Below are 18,809 nucleotides of genomic sequence, written 5' to 3'. Positions count from 1 at the left end.
TTTTTGGAACTAAGAACCCTGGTGAACTATATGGAGAATCGGACGGTTTTATAATGCCTTTATCTAATAAGTCTTGTATATGTTCCTTCAGCTTATCTAACTTAGGAGGTGCGAACTGATAAGGTCTGGTCCTCACGACTTGTTCTAATTTGAGTTTAATATCGTATTCAATTAAATTCGTTCTGCCTACTTTTTTGGTAATTGTGTCAGGAAATTGGGCCACTAACTCTTTCACTTTCTGCCTTTGTTGATTATCGAGCTGTTCGCCTAACTTAAATGGTGTGTCTGCCGTAGTAAAGTCGTCGTTCGGTGTTATCGCCATTGTATGACCTGAACCATAAGGAAATGTTACCTTAAACTCCTTCATGTTAATGACAGCTTTTGATTTGTGTAAAAAATCGGAACCTAATATTACGTCTACTGGCAGATTTGGTGCTACCATAAAACCATGATTCCAAGATAAGAGAGATATTTTGAAATGCAAATTTACAATGTTTGAAAATTGAATCTTATCTCCATTCGCCGCTACTGCAAAATCTTTGGTTCGTTCTACGGATTTTACTACTGACTTTAAATCTTTAATTTTTTGAAAAAATTCCTGAGAAACTATTGTGAAAGAACTGCCTGTGTCTACCAACGCTTTAATTGTGTATTTACTAAACTTAACTGGAATTGAACATAAATGTATTTTTGGAATTCTCGGAGCATATTTTGATTTATTATCTGTGTTACCATTCTTTATCTCGGCGTTTGACTCGGCGCCTTGGTACTTGCGAGGGTGGGCCGCGCCGGCGCCTATTACCGCCCTCGGTTGGAGTTTGACTTATGAAAATTGTTTGGTTGATGGTGTCTATAATTTTGCTGCTGATCATTTTGTCTGCCCTGATGCGGAGGTCTGTGTTGTGGCCTAAACTGGTTTTGATTTTGATTTGGTTGCTGAAAAAAAGGATGTCGCGGTTGGTGTGTTTGATATGGTCTGAACATGTGGTCGCCGTTCGGTCGATTCGCGCCATATTGAAATGTGTTTGGTCTATATGGAAATCGCTGTTGCCCTAATTGTATTTGGTTTGCGCCGCTATTCCGGATTTCGTGTCCTCTCCACGCATGATTCGAATCTCCAATTCGTCCTTGGCGATGCAGCCCGTTTGGAAAAAATCTACCCGTGTGCTGATTTTCGACGCGCGGCCTATCCGTATTACGCTCCGAATCTCTAATTACCTCCATTCTCGGTATCAGATGCAACAATTCTTCTACTGTCCTGGGAGCTGGAAATCCTGCCAACTTGGCTCTGCTCGCTGGGTTCATCCCTGTGAGAATTATATCTAACAGGTTAACGCTGGATTTGATCAAAATTTCGGCTGAATTCTGCACACTAGTAATAAACTCACTAAGAGGCTCGTTGATTCCTTGGGTGCGGTAAATCGAATTGAAAATCAATTGTTGCCTAGCCCTGTCTGGTAAAAACATTTCTATGATCTGGTCACGCAATGTGGATATTGACACCTTATTAGCAATGGCTGAAACCCAGATAGATCTTAGCTGACCGTCGGTTTTTGGCAAAATAGCCACTAGGGCTGTTTTTTCGTCGGTTAATCCTAATTCAAATATTTGCTGGACTCCTACTAAAAATTTCAATAAGGACTGACCATCTGACCCTGTACACTTGTTCAACGTCGCCACCATGTCATACAACGCTCGGGGAGTGCTAGTGGACACTGTCGTTTCGCGATTGACCTCTCCACTACTACTGGTAGCCATTGCGGCTGCGATGCTCTGCCCTACTGCCACCGCCGTCGCTTGTACAATTGACATCCAGTCTACTGTTTGAGGATTCGTTTCCGTCGGTTTCCCTCTATTTTTGTCTAATGTTTGGTCAGAGATTCCTGTGCTACTATCCTCTTCGACATTGCGAATAACCGGCTCCTCGGTTTGATTTGATTCTGTCTCCGATTTCTGTTCTGTGCCTACTTGACCTATCTGTAATTCTTTATTTGTCGCTGGCGGTGCTTCTGAATTTGATTCATTGATATTAGGTGGTTGGGCGACCTTAATGTGGCTTTTTAATATTCCTCGGTTCAATTCCAACGTGTCCGCTGGCGCAAGGCCCCATTCCCTACATTGGCTTACCGCTTGCTGTGCATTTAATTTGTCTATCCAGGATACACCTGGCGATGGACGACTATCCCATGGATACGGTACTTTCGATGGCTTGAACATTTTTTGCAATTGCTACTTAATTTAATAATGAGACAACCGGGGGTTTTCGGGGTTCGATACACTATAACTATCCCAGCCTATAATTAACCATTTCCCAACAGCTTACATGAATATTGAAAACTTAATCTTGAATAAATACATTAAACCACTTACTTATTATTGAACACTCTCATGATAACTCTGTTATCCGAATTAGTTTTACTCTGTCAATTTATTTTAGTGATTCTATTACTTTTAATGCTACCTTCTGGTTTCCGTTATCATTTAAATGAATATTGTCTAACCTACCATTGTATTTATAATATTTATGAAAATCGTGTTCGTTGTGTAATAAATTTTGCGTTGACACAATCTTGGTGTTTTCATTTTTTAATGTGCTTAGAAAGATGTTAAATTTATTAATTTGCTGCAACTTTGAAGGTGTGAATTGTGCTCTGGGGTATGCCGGAAGTTGAACTATTATTATTGTAATACCTGGGGAAGTTCTCCTAATAAGTTTTAATAACGATTTGAATTGACTACACATTTGGTTACTACCAGTGTCCTTAAAAATGTCATTGGTTCCCAAGAAAATTAATAAAGGAATGTGTGTTTCAAATTTGACTTTCTGTAACTTTAAGAATTGTTTTACCTCGTGAACTCTAGCTCCTGATAACCCAATTGACCTGTTAATCACTAAGGGACATTGTGGAGTGTTTTTGATGTAATAATTCAATCTTTTAATCATGGAATCACCTAATGCTTGTATTTGAATCATGTTGTTTGAATTCGGGGGATTTTTGGGGTTTTGGTAACTGTTTGTTTATCTAAAATCACATAATGAACAATCTTTTTTGGAAACTCGTTCCCTCGTTACTCAAATTATTTTAACACTATTGTCCTAATATTTAACTGCAGATACCTTCGCTTTAAACAATTCATTGACGAATGTTTACTTTCAGTGAAGGAATATTCCAATCTAAACTAACTGAGTTGAAAACATTTAAATATTCTGGAAATTTCCCCCAAACCTAAACCTATGCCAGTTCCTAACGCTACTGTTGTTATCTGACTCTATTGTTTGCTTCTTCCTGTGAGTCATACCACAGGTTGACCTTCAGATAACTCCAAACCCTATTGCACGCGCATATTACATATTTACATTACACTTTTACATATTACAAATAAAATACTGTTAATCACTATTAAATACTGCTACATATTAAAATTAACACAATATACCAATGTTATACAAATAGTAAACAATCGCAATGCTCGTTAAAATCTAACGCCTTTAAAAAGTCTACACTATATATAATTTTTTTTTTTACATTTTCTTACTTATTTACATTTTTTTGTTTTTTTTATCATTTTATTCTTTCTCCTCGTGCTAACATCTTCAGACTTATGCCACTTCAGACTGAAACATGAACTAGGTCTACTTAAAGGCATCGATTCACTTTATTTTAACATTCATTTCAACTAGCATTGCAATTATTCACCCAAAAAAAACCTGTAAAACATTATTGAAATACACTCCAATTTATATTATTTCTGACGTACGTGCCCCCGATCACAAAACACCAAATTCATTTACCCTAATTTTTTAAACTCAGCAAACATTTGAAATTGAAAATTTTATTTTAATTCATTGCTGCAATTATTTACTAAGTTCCATTCTGGATCAATTGTAACTTGTAACTTGTAACTAAATCTGAATTTCAACTCCACCACGTGTTTGCTGATCACGATTTTACTGGTCGAATTCCGGCGTGTTGTCGCAATTGAAGCGTGTTGCCGGCCACGTGTTCCTACGTGTATGATAAAGGAAAATGAAATTTTTGTTAAATTTTGAACTGGCTGCGATATAGATGCGGTTTTATGTTGCTCTGCTACCATTATTGAAGCGTGTTACTATAGTTTTATAGTAACGGTACTGGACTCATAAGGATCGTTAAGGCTCAATATAATCAATCTAGTGTTTCTAGCGACATTCTGAGTTGAATAATAAAGATCTAAAATTAATTACTGAGCCAAACCACATCCATATCACAGCCATTTTGATGATCTAATAATTTCTAATGCTTCTAATTAAATATAATAAGGAAAAGAACACTGAAAACTTCCACTCGTACCTTAAGGGTACGAGTGTGCTCAAGGTATAATTTACATATTAAGCTGAAATAAAATTATAGTTCCCTAACCCATTAATCCCCCCCTTTACTGAAAGTTAGAACATATTCTTTAACATCTTATTCTAAGGTTAACTTATCAATTCGGCGATTCCACTCTTGACCATCGAAGTCCGTCCGCTCGCTCTGCTATCCGCCGCACGACTCCGACGCCCTTCCCGCGCTTCATATCCCCCCCCCAAGTTCTCCAGCGATCAGCTGATTTACCGTGACGCGTCTTCGCTGTGACGCGAGCGTCACAAGTAATACTGTAGATAAATGAATGCTGATGCTTGATGTCAAATCTACGCGTGCATACCTTTAATTTAAGACCAAAATTATGAAAATCGGTCGGGTAGAGGAGCCGAACGGACTCGGAAAAGAAAAACCAAATTTATCTCCCATTAGAAATGTTCAGGGAGCAAATTACGTTTGTGCATAACTCGAGTAATACGTCAGATAAATGAATGCTGATGCTTGATGGCAAATCTACGCGTGCATACCTTTAATTTAAGACCAAAATCATGAAACTCGGTCGGGTAAAAGAGGCGGACGGACTCGGAAAAGAAAAACCAATATTTTTTAATATATAGATTTTTATTCTAGAAAACTTACAAAAAGTAAACATAAATCAACTGTCAAAATTATACAATTAAAATACAGCTGATTTTCAAATTTATAAAAATATTAAACATAAGTCCAGTCAAATATGAGAAACTTCATCAGTCACTTTCACATCCTCCCACCTTGAGGAACGGAAGGTCACTTGTTCCTCAACACAAGGTTTTTAGTGGAGAATCATTTTTGGTTGTTTAACCATCCGTCCACTTCTAGTCACCGTTTTCTTACCTATTACTTTATTATCCTTCTTCGTTTTGTTCTTAATTTGTTCATTTTTCAGGAACTCTTCTTTCTCACAATTTTGTATTTCAAGAGGGTAATTTTTTTGGATAGTCCGCAAAATTATTCCTGAATTTGTCTTGAGTTTTGCGAGACGAATTTTACCATCTCTACCCGGTATGAATTTACGACTGCCAAAGGCCAATTTAGATGTCTTTTGTCGTCTGTCTCCACAATGACAACTTCTCCAGCTTGTATGTCCCTTGTTGACCTTTTCGACTTCATCATTAGTGCTCCCAAATACTCGCTCCGAAATATCTTTCTCAGATCTTCTTTTAACTTTTGGCAGTACCAGACCCTGCGGTTCAACTCTCCGTGATTAATTTTGTCCACATCAGGTGTTCCAGTTTCTTTAATGTCAGTCAAGAACATTGCTGGAGTCAAAGATATCAAATCATTCACTTCGTTAGATATGTATGTGAGGGGACGTGCATTTAAAACTGATTCACAGTCACAAAGGATAGTCTAGAATTCTTCATAGGTTAAACTTGAGTTGCCCAAACATTTCCGAAGAAGTTGCTTTATCAATCCTATCAATCTCTCCCACCAGCCACCCCCAAGGTGATGAAGGGGGATTAAGTTTCCATTTAATTCGCTGGACCGAACTGTGCTCCTGGATTTTATCCCAGTCAATTTGTGTAAAGGCATTGTTTGCGCCAACAAAGTTGGTCGCATTGTCGCTGAATACAATTGAGGGTCTGCCTCATCTTCTAGCTATGAATCTTCTCAAAGCCTGTAGAAATGCATTAGTTGACAAACTTGAAACTAGTTCTAAATGAACTGCGCGATAAACAGCACAGGTAAAAAGACATATCCAAGCCTTCTGACCATCTCGCAAATATATTGGTCCTGCAAAATTGACACCACTAATTTGAAATACTGCAGCATCTTTTACTCTGTCTTCTGGAAGGCCATTGGGCCCAGTTTGTAGACTTTTCCCTTTGTATCTTAGACACTTCACACAAGACGATATTACAGATTTTACTGTTTTTCGCCCACTTAATATCCAATATTATTTAGGTTTGCACTAAATATTAAAGATAGGAATGCACTGTGGATGCGATACTCCCTTGTGTGGATTAACGTCCGCACGAGTGAGAATTACGACTATCCGCAGTACTATCCTGATAATTAGACCAATTCGTATATACCAAGGCAAAAATGTGGTTCGGATTCCACAATAAACTGTAGGTCCCTTAGTTGCCATTAGCTGTATGGGCTATTAATTAACAGCTGTGTCTAAGGAATGTCGGCCTTAGTCACTAACAAGACTACAAGATCACCTACACAGATCCTACACTCATCTCCATTCATACTTGGCTTAAAAAACCTACTTTGTATGGTCGCCATTTCATTGAACAGTATTAACAGAACAGTATTAATAGTCTTCACGCTAAATGCTTAATAAATACTGAACTCCTGCGTGACAAGCCTTGATATGCTTAGAGCGTATTAAAATTTGCACAACAGGATGTTTCAATGGTAGTACTATTGGTGTCCTGAAGTTTTCGTGGTCGTTTCTATCAGTAAGCTTCGACTTTACACGAATCAAACCATTTTTATCTTCAAAAGGACATAATGTTGCAAGTTTAGCATCTTCCAGCCCACAAAAACTCTCTTTCTGGACTAGTTTCCAAACATTGGCTTCAGCTTTTTCTATTTCTTCCAGGGTTAAGGAACCATTTACTTTTTCACTTCTACGGCAATTATTATAAAATCTATTAATCCATGCTACTATATGCACGATCTTTTCAAAATTGCTGAAGTATTTATAATACCAGCCTGACTTAGTTTCTTCAGCATTTGTACAAACTGATACGATTCCTTTCTTCTTTTCACTGTGGATTTCTTCGTCGTTGTAAATCATGTGAACTTTTGGCCATTCTTCTGGAGGCTGTCTTAGCCACTGAGGGCCCTCCCACCATTTACAAAAAACTAGATCCTTAGCCGAGCATCCTCTACTAGCTACATCAGCGGGGTTTAGGTTTCCAGGTACATGGATGGGTCTTTACAAGATAATGACCTTATTTCTTGACATCTATTCCAAACAAAAGTAGCCCAATTGTCTTCTCGTTGAATCCAAGATATGACTGTGGTTGAATCGCTCCAAAAATGTGTTTCTAAATCAGAGATTTTAAGACTATCAAAGATTGACCTTCCAATTCTGGCTCCAATTGTGGCTGCTAGTAGTTCCAGTCGAGGGATTGATAGGTCTTTCACTGGTGCTACTCGTGACTTTGCTGCTACAAAATGAAGATTGACTGATCCATTGGCCTCAGTCCTTAGAAATGCGACAGTAGCATAGTCGAATTTACTAGTGTCACAAAATATATGCAAACTAAAAGTACCATCCTCCCCAGCGAAAAAACGAGGGATGTTAATCTTACTTAAATATCCCAGATCTCTGAACCATTTTAGAAAGTCACATCTTATGTCATCTGAAACCTCCTTGATCCCATTTGAATTTCATGGACCAAGTCCTTTGCAATAGAATCTTAGGAAGCAGTGTTACTGGGGAAGATATCCCAACAATATCATAAACTTTGTGAGTAATAGAAAGCATTTTACGCTTTGTAACTACTTGCAAGTCAACTGATTTGAGAAAATCAGCATTAAGTTTAAGCACGTTAGTTCTCTTGTCCCACAGCATACCTAATTCAGCAACAGGTTGAGTAGTGGGCGAGAGAGTTTTGTCAGTAACCTCCCACCCTCTAAGTTCAAATTTACCATCTAAAAATAAACTAGTTGCTTGGGAAATTAAATTATTCAGTTCACTTTCAGAGCTCACACTTGTTACACAATTGTCGACATAGAAACTATGCATGAGCTGTTCGACATAAGGGTTGGGATATCCATTTCCCCTTATAGCAAAACTTAAATGATAGTTAATGGTAGCTGCCAGTAAAAATAGATTGCAGGTCACACCAAAAACTACTCTTTTGTGTCTATAAATTTTGAGGTTTCTATCATCATCATACCACAAAAATCTTAGGAAATCTCTATCGGACTTAGACAAACTGATTTGCAAAAAAGCTTTCTTAATGTCAGAAATGACACCTATTTCTTTTAATCTGAAGCGAAACAGAATGGAAGGAATTAATTCAATCAAATTAGATCCCTTACTGAGACAGTCATTCAATGAAGGTTGATTATACTCCTTAGCGGATGCATCAAAGACAGGTTTTACCTTTGTTGTACTGTTTTCCTTGTAGATGGGACAATGAGGCAAATAATGTCCCAACATACCAAAGTCAGCGGTGTATGGGACTTCTTCAATTATACCTTCTTGTTCCCATTCTTTGAACACGGCATCATAAACATCATATGTTTTCTTTTCCTGGAGTTTTTTCACTGTTGATTCAAGTCTCTTGACCGCTATGTTGACATTGGTCGGCAAGGGTGGATGGCCTTCTCTCCAAAGTAAAAGCACCTCATAACGTCCGTCATCATTGATCTGAACAGATTTGTTGAAAAACTCTGTAGCTTCAACATCTTCTTCAATCTTGTTCTTCCTTGAATTCAGATCTTCAATTACAATGACATCTAATTCCCATAGCTGTGAGATTGGTTTGTCCTTCAGCAACATTGTATGAGTAGTCATGACGTTAGGGGAGTCTGTAGATACCACTGCTGTAGATGGAGTCTATCCTAACAAGGTCCATCCTAACAAGGTTCTTACTGCAACGAGACCTGAACTCAAAATTATTCGCTCATCCATTAAAAGTTTTCCAGCGACATCTGCACCAATCAAAATATCAATAGGCCCTGAATGAGTATCAGAAATTGTTACCCCTAACTCCTGTAACTCCTTCATCCAATTCCCAGGTCCCGCAACTGGTAAAGCATTGCATATTTTTATTTTATCTAGAACTTCAAAATTGCAAGCGTAGTTGGTCTCTGGGTTACCAAGTCTGACTCTATAACAAGTGTGTTCTTCAACTTCACTACTAACTCCACCGAACAGTGAATGTTGTAGCCTCTCTTTTCGAATGGCTTTATACTTAATTTCTTTTGCAAGATTCTGAGATATATAGGATCGCTGCGATCCTGTGTCAATTAGCGCTCGCACGAACTTAACCTTATCATCGCTTTTGATGCATACACTTAGCGTTTGCAATAAGACCTCTGATCTGGTATTAGCAGATAATGAATTTTCAACTTGGGCTTCAGAGGCTTTATTGCCACTGCCATCTTGCTTAACTCCCTGCCTACACATTAAAGGGACACGTCGTCCACCGCAAATGTTGCATTGCAATTTGGCTTTGCAATATTTGGCTAGATGTTTTGGTTTCAAACATAAATAGCAAAATCCCCTTTTCTTAAGAATATTTGACTTTTCATCATAGGAGAGTTTTCTAGCACTAAAGCAATTCTCACTACCGTGCGAACCTTCACAAAATACACTTCAGAGTTGATTTAGACAGTACATCAACTAAGTCTGAAGCGGATGAAATTCTAGAGTCATTAGTTGTACTAGGCGAATTTAAGTTTGGCCTTCCTACTGATTTACCCGTACTTTGTGTCGAATTTGATTTATTCCTAATAGAACCGCTCCTACGCTGACTTACCGACTGACAAGATTCAAAGCCATCCATAGCTAGTCTTATTCTTTCTTCTGATTCAACTTCACCTTTTAGAAAGAGAACAAGGGATTCTAACTTTGTTTTAAGATCTATAGGTTTATCCCCCGAACTACAAAGTGATCTTTACCACGCCCTAAGACGTTCCTCAGAGAGACATGACTCAACTAAGGGGTACAGTAAGGCTGCACACTTTTCAGTAGTTACCCCCAAAATATCTAAAGCTCTAAGTTGAGTTTCAATCCTATCATACAAAGTTGAAATGGGAATGAATCTTTTCAATAGAGTTTTGAACAGTTATTTTCAAAAGTTCCCTAACATAGATTTCCGTTTGTAAGTCTTCTCTCCCAAACCTGGACTTCAGACATTCAATTACTTTGGGGTAATTGTCAGCTATTGGGGGGAAACTAGTGACTATTTCCCTATAGCCCTAGATTTGGGTTCAGTAGCTTGAATAAGATATTGAAATTTATCTTCATCTTTAAGTTCAGAGTCTAAATTAATATTTTGGAATTGGCTCCAAAAGTGTAGCCAATTTTTCAAATTCCCATCAAATTTAACAAACTCGATTTAAGGAAGTTTTATTCTAGCTTTTGAGGTATTCGGTTTACTTGAACATGATTTACTACAACTTGAAGCTACATCCTCATTAGATTTCAAAGTCAAACTGTCAAATTTAGCTTTTATCAGACAGAACTTATTTAAATACTCATCCGATCCGCTGAGTTCTTCGGTGAGTTGCTCCTCCAGACAGTCTGATCGAGAAGTTTTTCCAGTAGCTTATCATTGAGTTCGTTAAAAGTTGGTCGTTCTTTTTCTCTAATAGTTTCATATTTGCTTTGATTTCAGGGTAATCATGAATTCAATTTGTCCAAGATACTTTGCGAAAGAGTTGTAAACGATATCCGAATTACCGTTCTCTGTTTCTTAAGTTGATTTATTTCTATAATTCCTGGTCCTGTCACGGTCGCCATGTTTTACAATTCTTCTGGTTATAATAAAATTAGAATTGTTCTCAATTCCTGTAAAGAGATTAATTCCTGAAACAAATCAAACTTAGAAACAATAAACATTGTACGGTTCAACTTTTGTGGAAATTAGACAGTTCGAACTAAATTACAGAAAAAATCAATTCTTTTTTAAATATAGCAATCTCATCATTATTTTTATTCTAGAAAACTTACAAAAAGTAAACATAAATCAACTGTCAAAATTATACAATCAAAATACAGCTGATTTTCAAATTTATAAAAATATTAACATAAGTCCAACTTTATTAGTCATTTTCACAAATAGAGTGGTGGAAATTAGTTTAAATACTAATTGTAAGTACATAAGACAGGCAGATCCAATTGATTGAATTTAGAATACCTATACATTTATTATGCACTTAACTATATTCAGAGTTATAAGATAGGGCTGTATTGTATGAGAGAGTTAGTCAGCTAATGCTAAATCAAATAGTTTTTTATTTTATTTTATTCAATAAAAATATGTCTGTTTGTTGCAAAATATTGCCCAAACTGATCACTTATGAGGAGTACATGATTAGGCTTCATAAGCTATATATTTTCTTAAGGTATAGGTTGACATGTGTAGTATTGCCTTTGGTAATCCGACAACCTCCAGGTCCAAGAAGTGTTGGATTATTGAGGCTCAACTGTATTCAATCTTCCAGTAGATCAGATAAATAATGGTGTTGAAATTGATGTAAATTTGTAGCATGGAAGTGATGGAAGAAGGTAATCTGATGGACCGGGTGAGGATCCTGCTACAAAGAGACTCGGGCTACTACCAGCAGCACCAACGTGTCCTGCAGGAGAACCTGTGCATCGGAGTGGTGGGTGGAGTCCTTGACTTTCCCCACTATGCATCCTTTGCTGCAGTCAAGATGGTCAAGTGGTGGGAGGATGAGTACTTGGCAGCCTTCAATCGCCCCTCAGGATTACAAGGTTTACACACCTCATCATGCCATAATCATAAATTGGATAGGCCCACATATTCTGATTTTTAAAAAGGCCAATAGAAAGATCACCAACTTTGACAGATAACAGTTTTTATTAAAGACGACTCCTTAAAAAAAACTTCCTCATGTATTAAATTTATTTTCTTATGTAGGCGCTATATAAACAAAATACAGCACTACAGCACAATCAACAACAAAAATTATTTGGATGTTAATGACAAAAACTGTCCAATCAAACAATATCTTGGTGGTAAATGCACTCAAGGTTACAGATCCTGAAAAGTTTAAACGATATTGTACAAAAGAGTGGAGCGAAGTCCCACAATATACTATTCCTTAGTTATTCATTTAACTTTTTGATAACCTTCAGAACTATAATTTTATTGATTGTCTCCAGGAGAGCTTGAAGTGGAGGGAGAGAGAGGTGGAGGATGTGGGGGAGTAGCCAAGACTTCTGCCCCGTCAACAATGGTATCCCAGGTCTGTATTAGAGCATCAGCTAATACATAATAACCTAGCCCTGAGAGAACAAAACATAATTATCATTACAATAACTAACTGTTACCCACGGGCTTCGACCCCGTTTGACTTCATAAGTATATTAATAAAACTATTTATTGGTTAAGTTAAGCTTAAATAAACAAAACAGAGAATACAGTAATACAAACAAATAATTACTCCTGATTTTAATAAGGTTAAATTGAAAGAATATAAGTACAGCTTAGGTTTTTTTAACATTAGGTATATGGAAAGTTCCCTTTAGAAAGGAATTGAGTGAAAATTTAAAAACGTACGTTTTCAGGAAAAGCACTTTGTAAATTTTTTTCCCCTTTTTTCAAAACTCTTATTATTTTTTTTATTTCATTAACATTTGAAGTTTCATAAAATGTCCATGGTAACGCAATATCTTTGGTAGTTTTTTTTTTAAAAGAGCATTTTTAGTGGAAAAACACAAAATCCTGTCACGACCATAACAGACGTTTAAATGAATATTAAAAATAGTTAATACTATTTTTATAACTATGTTTTGCTACAAACTAATTTACTTTTATGACCATTATACAATAAAAAGGTCACTGAGCTTTTGGTATATTTGGTCTTTCTAGAAAAAAATAAAAAAACTCAAAAAATTGAAAAAAAAGCCAATAAAATCTTTTTAAGTTCGTATAACTACGAAAAAACTTACCTGAGACCCGAAAAATCGTTATGTTTGTATAGAGGTTTGCTTCTTTTGTGTATAAAACATTGAAATATGACGATATTTTAATTTTTGAAATTTTTATGATAGAAATCATAAACGTGATGGTCAGGGACAAGCGGTACGGTCGTGAATTTTCTGAAATAATCTAAATCTTTCTAAACAATCCTTCAATTATACTGTTAGTTATAATAAAAATATGTGTTTCAATTGAACTAAACTGTTCAATTTACAATTATATTAAAGTTATTGTCACGACCAAACACACTATAATCCATAAGGCTGGATTGGTCGTGAAAAAAACCGCGATGGTCGTGAATCTTTGGTCGTGAAATTACGTGTTATTTGGCTCTGTTCTGATGGTAGCCCTGCACCTCATGTTCGAGGATACAAAGTGGACTTCTAGGTTAATCTAGCAATTGAAATATCTTATAAACAAAAATTAACACCATGTCTACTTCATCGAATGACTACGTACGGTCATGGACACACCAAAATTACAAAAAACACAATCTTTCCTTTATTAATCTTGTAATTCCTCCTTTCAACTCGAAACGACCGGCACTACAATCCTGACGTACACCCTGAACTAGTCTCTAAAACCAACTGACTCCATCGACGCCAGGCTTGCCACTGTCGTGCTCCAAAGTTGAAAATTTTTCCCAAATGGTCGTGACGCCAAATCGAGGGACAGACTTATTTTGTCATGGTAGTCAGTTTGCAATGACAATAAAATTATAATATGCTCCTTTTTTGTAAGTTTAATAACCATTGATGACATAAAAATATGGCTTTATATATTTCGGCATGAATAATTAGTCTAAAAACAGTGTGAAAGTTGGAAAATGTACCCTAGGGACACGTCATGGTCGTGAATTTCGAGACTTTGAAAATACGAAAAAAATACCTAGAACCTATTTAAAACCAAATAAATGTGTGTAACATGTTGCCCCCGTCCCAAAAAATATTAAAACACATAATAATAAACTACAAATCCAGTATCTACGAAGTAAAAGGCCAGGGACATGAAAACGTACGTTTTTAAATTTTCACTCAATTACGACCTTAAAGGGCAATTTATGAAATAATGGATAGTTTTGTGCAAGGTTTCTCGTCATGACAAGCATTTTAAGTACTGGGTGGCGCATAAAGAACGCATGGATTTGAGTTGAGTGGTAAGAGCAATAAAAGCGTCCGTGGAGGGACTGGGCCTGGTTGTTTTGTAGGTTAGAGCGTCCAGTTTTAGTAGTAATGGCACAATCGACCTGGCGCATCGCGTTTTTGCTGTAGAACATTTATTCAAAAATAATGAATCTGATATAACTGTTCAATGGCTTCTCCGTGCATAGTTCAATGGTTCAAAACAAAACCCGATCGCAACACAATGCTTTGTTGGATAGCTCCTTTTCGCACAACTGAATCAGTTATGAAGCAGAAGTGGTTTGGTTGTCCTTGCACGGCCCGAAATCCACAAAATGTCGACAGAGTAAGGGCGTCTGTTACACTAGGCGATGCGCTCCAACTGTGTGCTTGTCTTGACGCTCGTTGCAGGGCAACCTGAAAGACGAGTTAAAATTTCATCCTTACAAAATTATGATCGAACAGAAGATTTATGAACGTGATTACGAAAATGGAAACTGTTTTGAGAGAATGGTTGATGTTCTTGCCACTGATGGCGTTTTGTGTGTGATGTTAATGATGGAGCGCAGTTTCATTTGGATAGTTATGTCAATAAGCAAAACTGGCACTATTTGGCAGCAGAAGACCCAAAAGAATTGCATCAAAAACCACTGCACGATTTGAAACTTAACGTTTGGTGTAACTTTCGTTATTTGTGGGCCTTACCGTACTTTTTTCAGGACTCGCGGAACATTGAACTTTGTGCAGAAAAGCCGTTGAACAGTTTTAACAGATTTAATTACTTTTGAATAAATGTTCTACCGCAAAAATCCGATGTACCACGGACCACTGCACCATTGCTACCAAAACTGGACACCCTAACCTACAAAACAACCAGGCCCAGTCCCTCCACCACGCTCCTATTGCTCTCACCACTCAACTCAAATCCATGCGTTCTTTATGCGCCACCCAGTATATGGTTTATGGGGGTGTGACTTGTAGTTTTCTCAAAAGTTCATGGGTACTTTGGGATTTATGGATTTGTTCATCAGTAACAGGAACGTGCTTACACACTTATTTTTGTCAAGAATATTAGTTCTGCTATTTTTAAACTGAATGCACCATCTCCGGACAGAATGTCCGTTCTACATTTTGTTCAGTACTTTTTGTTATCATACACCTTACGCACTTGATGCTAAGCGAACAAAAATAACCTTATTATAGACCTCTCTCCCCTTACAACTTGCATCAATTTCAATTGCAGCACTAATTTTTAAATTCCATCTTGATGGCCCCTGGATTACTATGAATGACTATAATATTGTGGTATAATTACCTCGTCAAGTAATCCAAATGTTTTGATGTTAGGTTAAAAACCTACATGTTTCACCGTTAATACGGCATCGTCAGGGTACAAACACATAAAAGACATTACTGTCACACGCACTCAATAAATAAATAACACCAAACAAACATTTAGATAGGCCTATCACACAACGCGGACGGTCCCGGCGCAGGTAGTAGACTCAATTTTTATCAATTGCAGGTGGCTGACTAATTTTTATTTTAAATATTCCAATAATAGGCAGCGCTTTAACACATTGGGTGCGGCGGTATCCATATGGATACCTGGAGTCCATCACGTAGAGGCGGCGGTATCCATATGGATACTTGGGTCCTCCTGAACTTCAATATTTTCCTGTGGCTCAGCCGTTTGATATTTCGAACTAATACTTTCTAGCCACCTGCGTTGACACAGTTGAATGACCGTGGTGACCTTGGTTTCTATTTTTGTCGCGTTATCAGTAGGGGGGGCGGGATGGGGGTGGGCGAGCGCGCCACGTGCGTTTGTTTACGACGCTTTGCAGAATGTTTCCACGTTAGCGTGTAGTGGGTGACTTGCTTTTTGTTGTGTTGTAGGTTGGTAGTAAAATTTCCCCATAAAATCCCCGTCTGGCAAACTTAAAAATCAACTTTTTGTCCCGTCTTTCTCCCTCCAATTGTTAATACGATGGGACCGGCTACGTTCCAAGCAGTGCTGCTATATGTGAGTGTTTAGCGAACTACGTCGACTTGTTATAAAACAGGACATCACCGCACGTTATTTGCTATTCGTCATACCGAAATATGAGAGCCAATCACCCGGCAATCGGGTTTGTTCGACGCTGCGGGCTGCGCCGCACTGGGGCTACGCCTGCTGTTTGATGGCCCGCAGCGAACGTGTTAATGGCTAGACAATATTTGAGGACGCGAACATGACTTGAAACTGGGATGATGGCCCACACATAGCGGCAACAGATGAACACTTTCTGAATAGTTGAAAAAACTAAGTTAAAAACATTGTTATGGCTCTCACTGTCGTCAATATAGGCCAATTGTGCGCCTGTAAGTCTGTGAACTAATGTCCAGTGTCTCTCCACCTCTGTAGACAAGTTCTTCTAATATCAAAGTACTCTTTTTGACTATCCTCAACTCAACGTACATGTATGCATCAAGTAGCAGAGTGTGGTGCCCAGCTGTATGTGTATATGTATATGTATGTATATGTATAGGTATGTATATGTATGGCTCAGATGGCTGAGTATGGTGACCTGCTTTGTATTGCTCAGGTGGCTGAGTGTGGTGCCCTGCTTTGTATTGCTCAGGTGGCAGAGTGTGGTGCCCTGCTTTGTATTGCTCAGGTGGCTGAGTGTGGTGCCCTGCTTTGTATTGCTCAGGTGGCTGAGTGTGGTGCCCTGCTTTGTATTGCTCAGGTGGCTGAGTGTGGTGCCCTGCTTTGTATTGCTCAGGTGGCTGAGTGTGGTGACCTGCTTTGTATTGCTCAGGTGGCTGAGTGTGGTGCCCTGCTTTGTATTGCTCAGGTGGCTGAGTGTGGTGACCTGCTTTGTATTGCTCAGGTGGCTGAGTGTGGTGCCCTGCTTTGTATTGCTCAGGTGGCTGAGTGTGGTGCCCTGCTTTGTATTGCTCAGGTGGCTGAGTGTGGTGCCCTGCTTTGTATTGCTCAGGTGGCTGAGTGTGGTGACCTGCTTTGTATTGCTCAGGTGGCTGAGTGTGGTGCCCTGCTTTGTATTGCTCAGGTGGCTGAGTGTGGTGCCCTGCTTTGTATTGCTCAGGTGGCTGAGTGTGGTGCCCTGCTTTGTATTGCTCAGGTGGCTGAGTGTGGTGCCCTGCTTTGTATTGCTCAGGTGGTTGAGTGTGGTGCCCTGCTTTGTATTGCTCAGGTGGCTGAGTGTGGTGCCCTGCTTTGTATTGCTCAGGTGGCTGAGTGTGGTGCCCTGCTTTGTATTGCTCAGGTGGCTGAGTGTGGTGCCCTGCTTTGTATTGCTCAGGTGGCTGAGTGTGGTGACCTGCTTTGTATTGCTCAGGTGGCTGAGTGTAATGCCCTGCTTTGTATTGCTCAGGTGGCTGAGTGTGGTGCCCTGCTTTGTATTGCTCATGTGGCTGAGTGTGGTGCCCTACTTTGTATTGCTCATGTGGCTGACTGTGGTGCCCTGCTTTGTATTGCTCATGTGGCTGAGTGTGGTGACCTGCTTTGTATTGCTCAGGGGGCTGAGTGTGGTGCCCTGCTTTGTATTGCTCATGTGGCTGAGTGTGGTGCCCTGCTTTGTATTGCTCAGTTGGCTGAGTGTGGTGACCTGCTTTGTATTGCTCAGGTGGCTGAGTGTGGTGCCCAGCTTCTGGAGCACCTCCACACTCTCAGTCAAGAGGCGCTGGACCATGCTGACCTGCAGGTGCTGACAGGCACTCTGGGGGCTGCAGCACTCATCAAGAATTGTCTCTGGATATACAACCAACACCTGACCAAGCTGGATGACAAAAACAGGTAGAAAGAGAATAATAATTACTAGATGGAGAAAGAATATAAATAATGTGTGCACTTGGATGTATTATCAGTGTTTTGTACCTTTTCAATGTGTATTTATTGTTGTGTAATTCTTTAGAAGGGCGAGGTTTGTTTGTCTGAGTTTTCAGTTGTCTGAGTTTCATTTTGTCCGAGGTTTGATAAATAACTAATAATATTTAAATAAATCAACTGTCAGAGTTTTCATTTCCCCGAAGTTGGTTTAAATAATAATAATATTTGGTTAAATCAACTGACCAAGCTTTCATGTGTCCGAGGTTTTAAATTATAAAAAAATGTTAAAATATCATTTGTCCGAGTTTTCAACTGTCCAAGTGTCATCAGTGCCAAAAGTGACTCTGCTACCGATCTGCCAGTACAGTCCGTGCAAGAAGCAATCATAATGTCGTACGTAAGGTAATTCAAGCGATTATTTCAATTACACGGCAGGTTTACTGGTTGATTTTATGATAGTACTAGCTGTTGTACCCGTGCTTTGCAACGGGAAGAGGACACAAAATATAAACCTTTTAATCTTTAAATCTGTTGCATATAATAGTTACACATCCGCCAACACTTTTAGAAACAAAATTCAACTTTTATAGCCTTAATAGAAACGTTTAAGTTATGACTTTTAAATCTGGTAAGTAGTGGATACCACCATTTTGGTTTTGATTAATTTTAAATCTTGTGTAGGCTGATATGAGAAAAACTGACCAAATCTTCGAATGAAACTTTGACATACATGATTTACCTTCATCTCCCTTAGTTACATATCTTTTAATTTATTATTGACATTTTAAATTTCAATTTTTAAGTTGCTAAAATAAATACTAGT

At 38.3% G+C, this 18,809-nt stretch overlaps 1 protein-coding gene across 1 annotated transcript in view; it reads left to right on the top strand.

Moving 5' to 3' along the window:
- The first annotated feature begins 11,570 nt into the window (after nucleotides 1-11,570).
- The window catches only part of LOC128984248 (uncharacterized), a 188,647-nt gene continuing 181,408 nt past the window's right edge, over nucleotides 11,571-18,809 (top strand). Inside the window, exons 1-3 of the mRNA XM_054403554.1 lie at nucleotides 11,571-11,799; nucleotides 12,211-12,293; nucleotides 17,784-17,953. Coding sequence (XP_054259529.1) covers nucleotides 11,571-11,799; nucleotides 12,211-12,293; nucleotides 17,784-17,953 — 482 coding nt within the window. The remainder of the gene's footprint in view (nucleotides 11,800-12,210; nucleotides 12,294-17,783; nucleotides 17,954-18,809) is intronic.

This window comes from Macrosteles quadrilineatus, unplaced genomic scaffold, assembly GCF_028750875.1.
Source record: "Macrosteles quadrilineatus isolate MER2022 unplaced genomic scaffold, UCM_ALF_1.0 Scaffold_1__1_contigs__length_201487025, whole genome shotgun sequence".
Taxonomy (NCBI): Eukaryota; Metazoa; Arthropoda; class Insecta; order Hemiptera; family Cicadellidae; genus Macrosteles; species Macrosteles quadrilineatus.
This window is presented reverse-complemented; position numbering and strand designations above follow the sequence as displayed.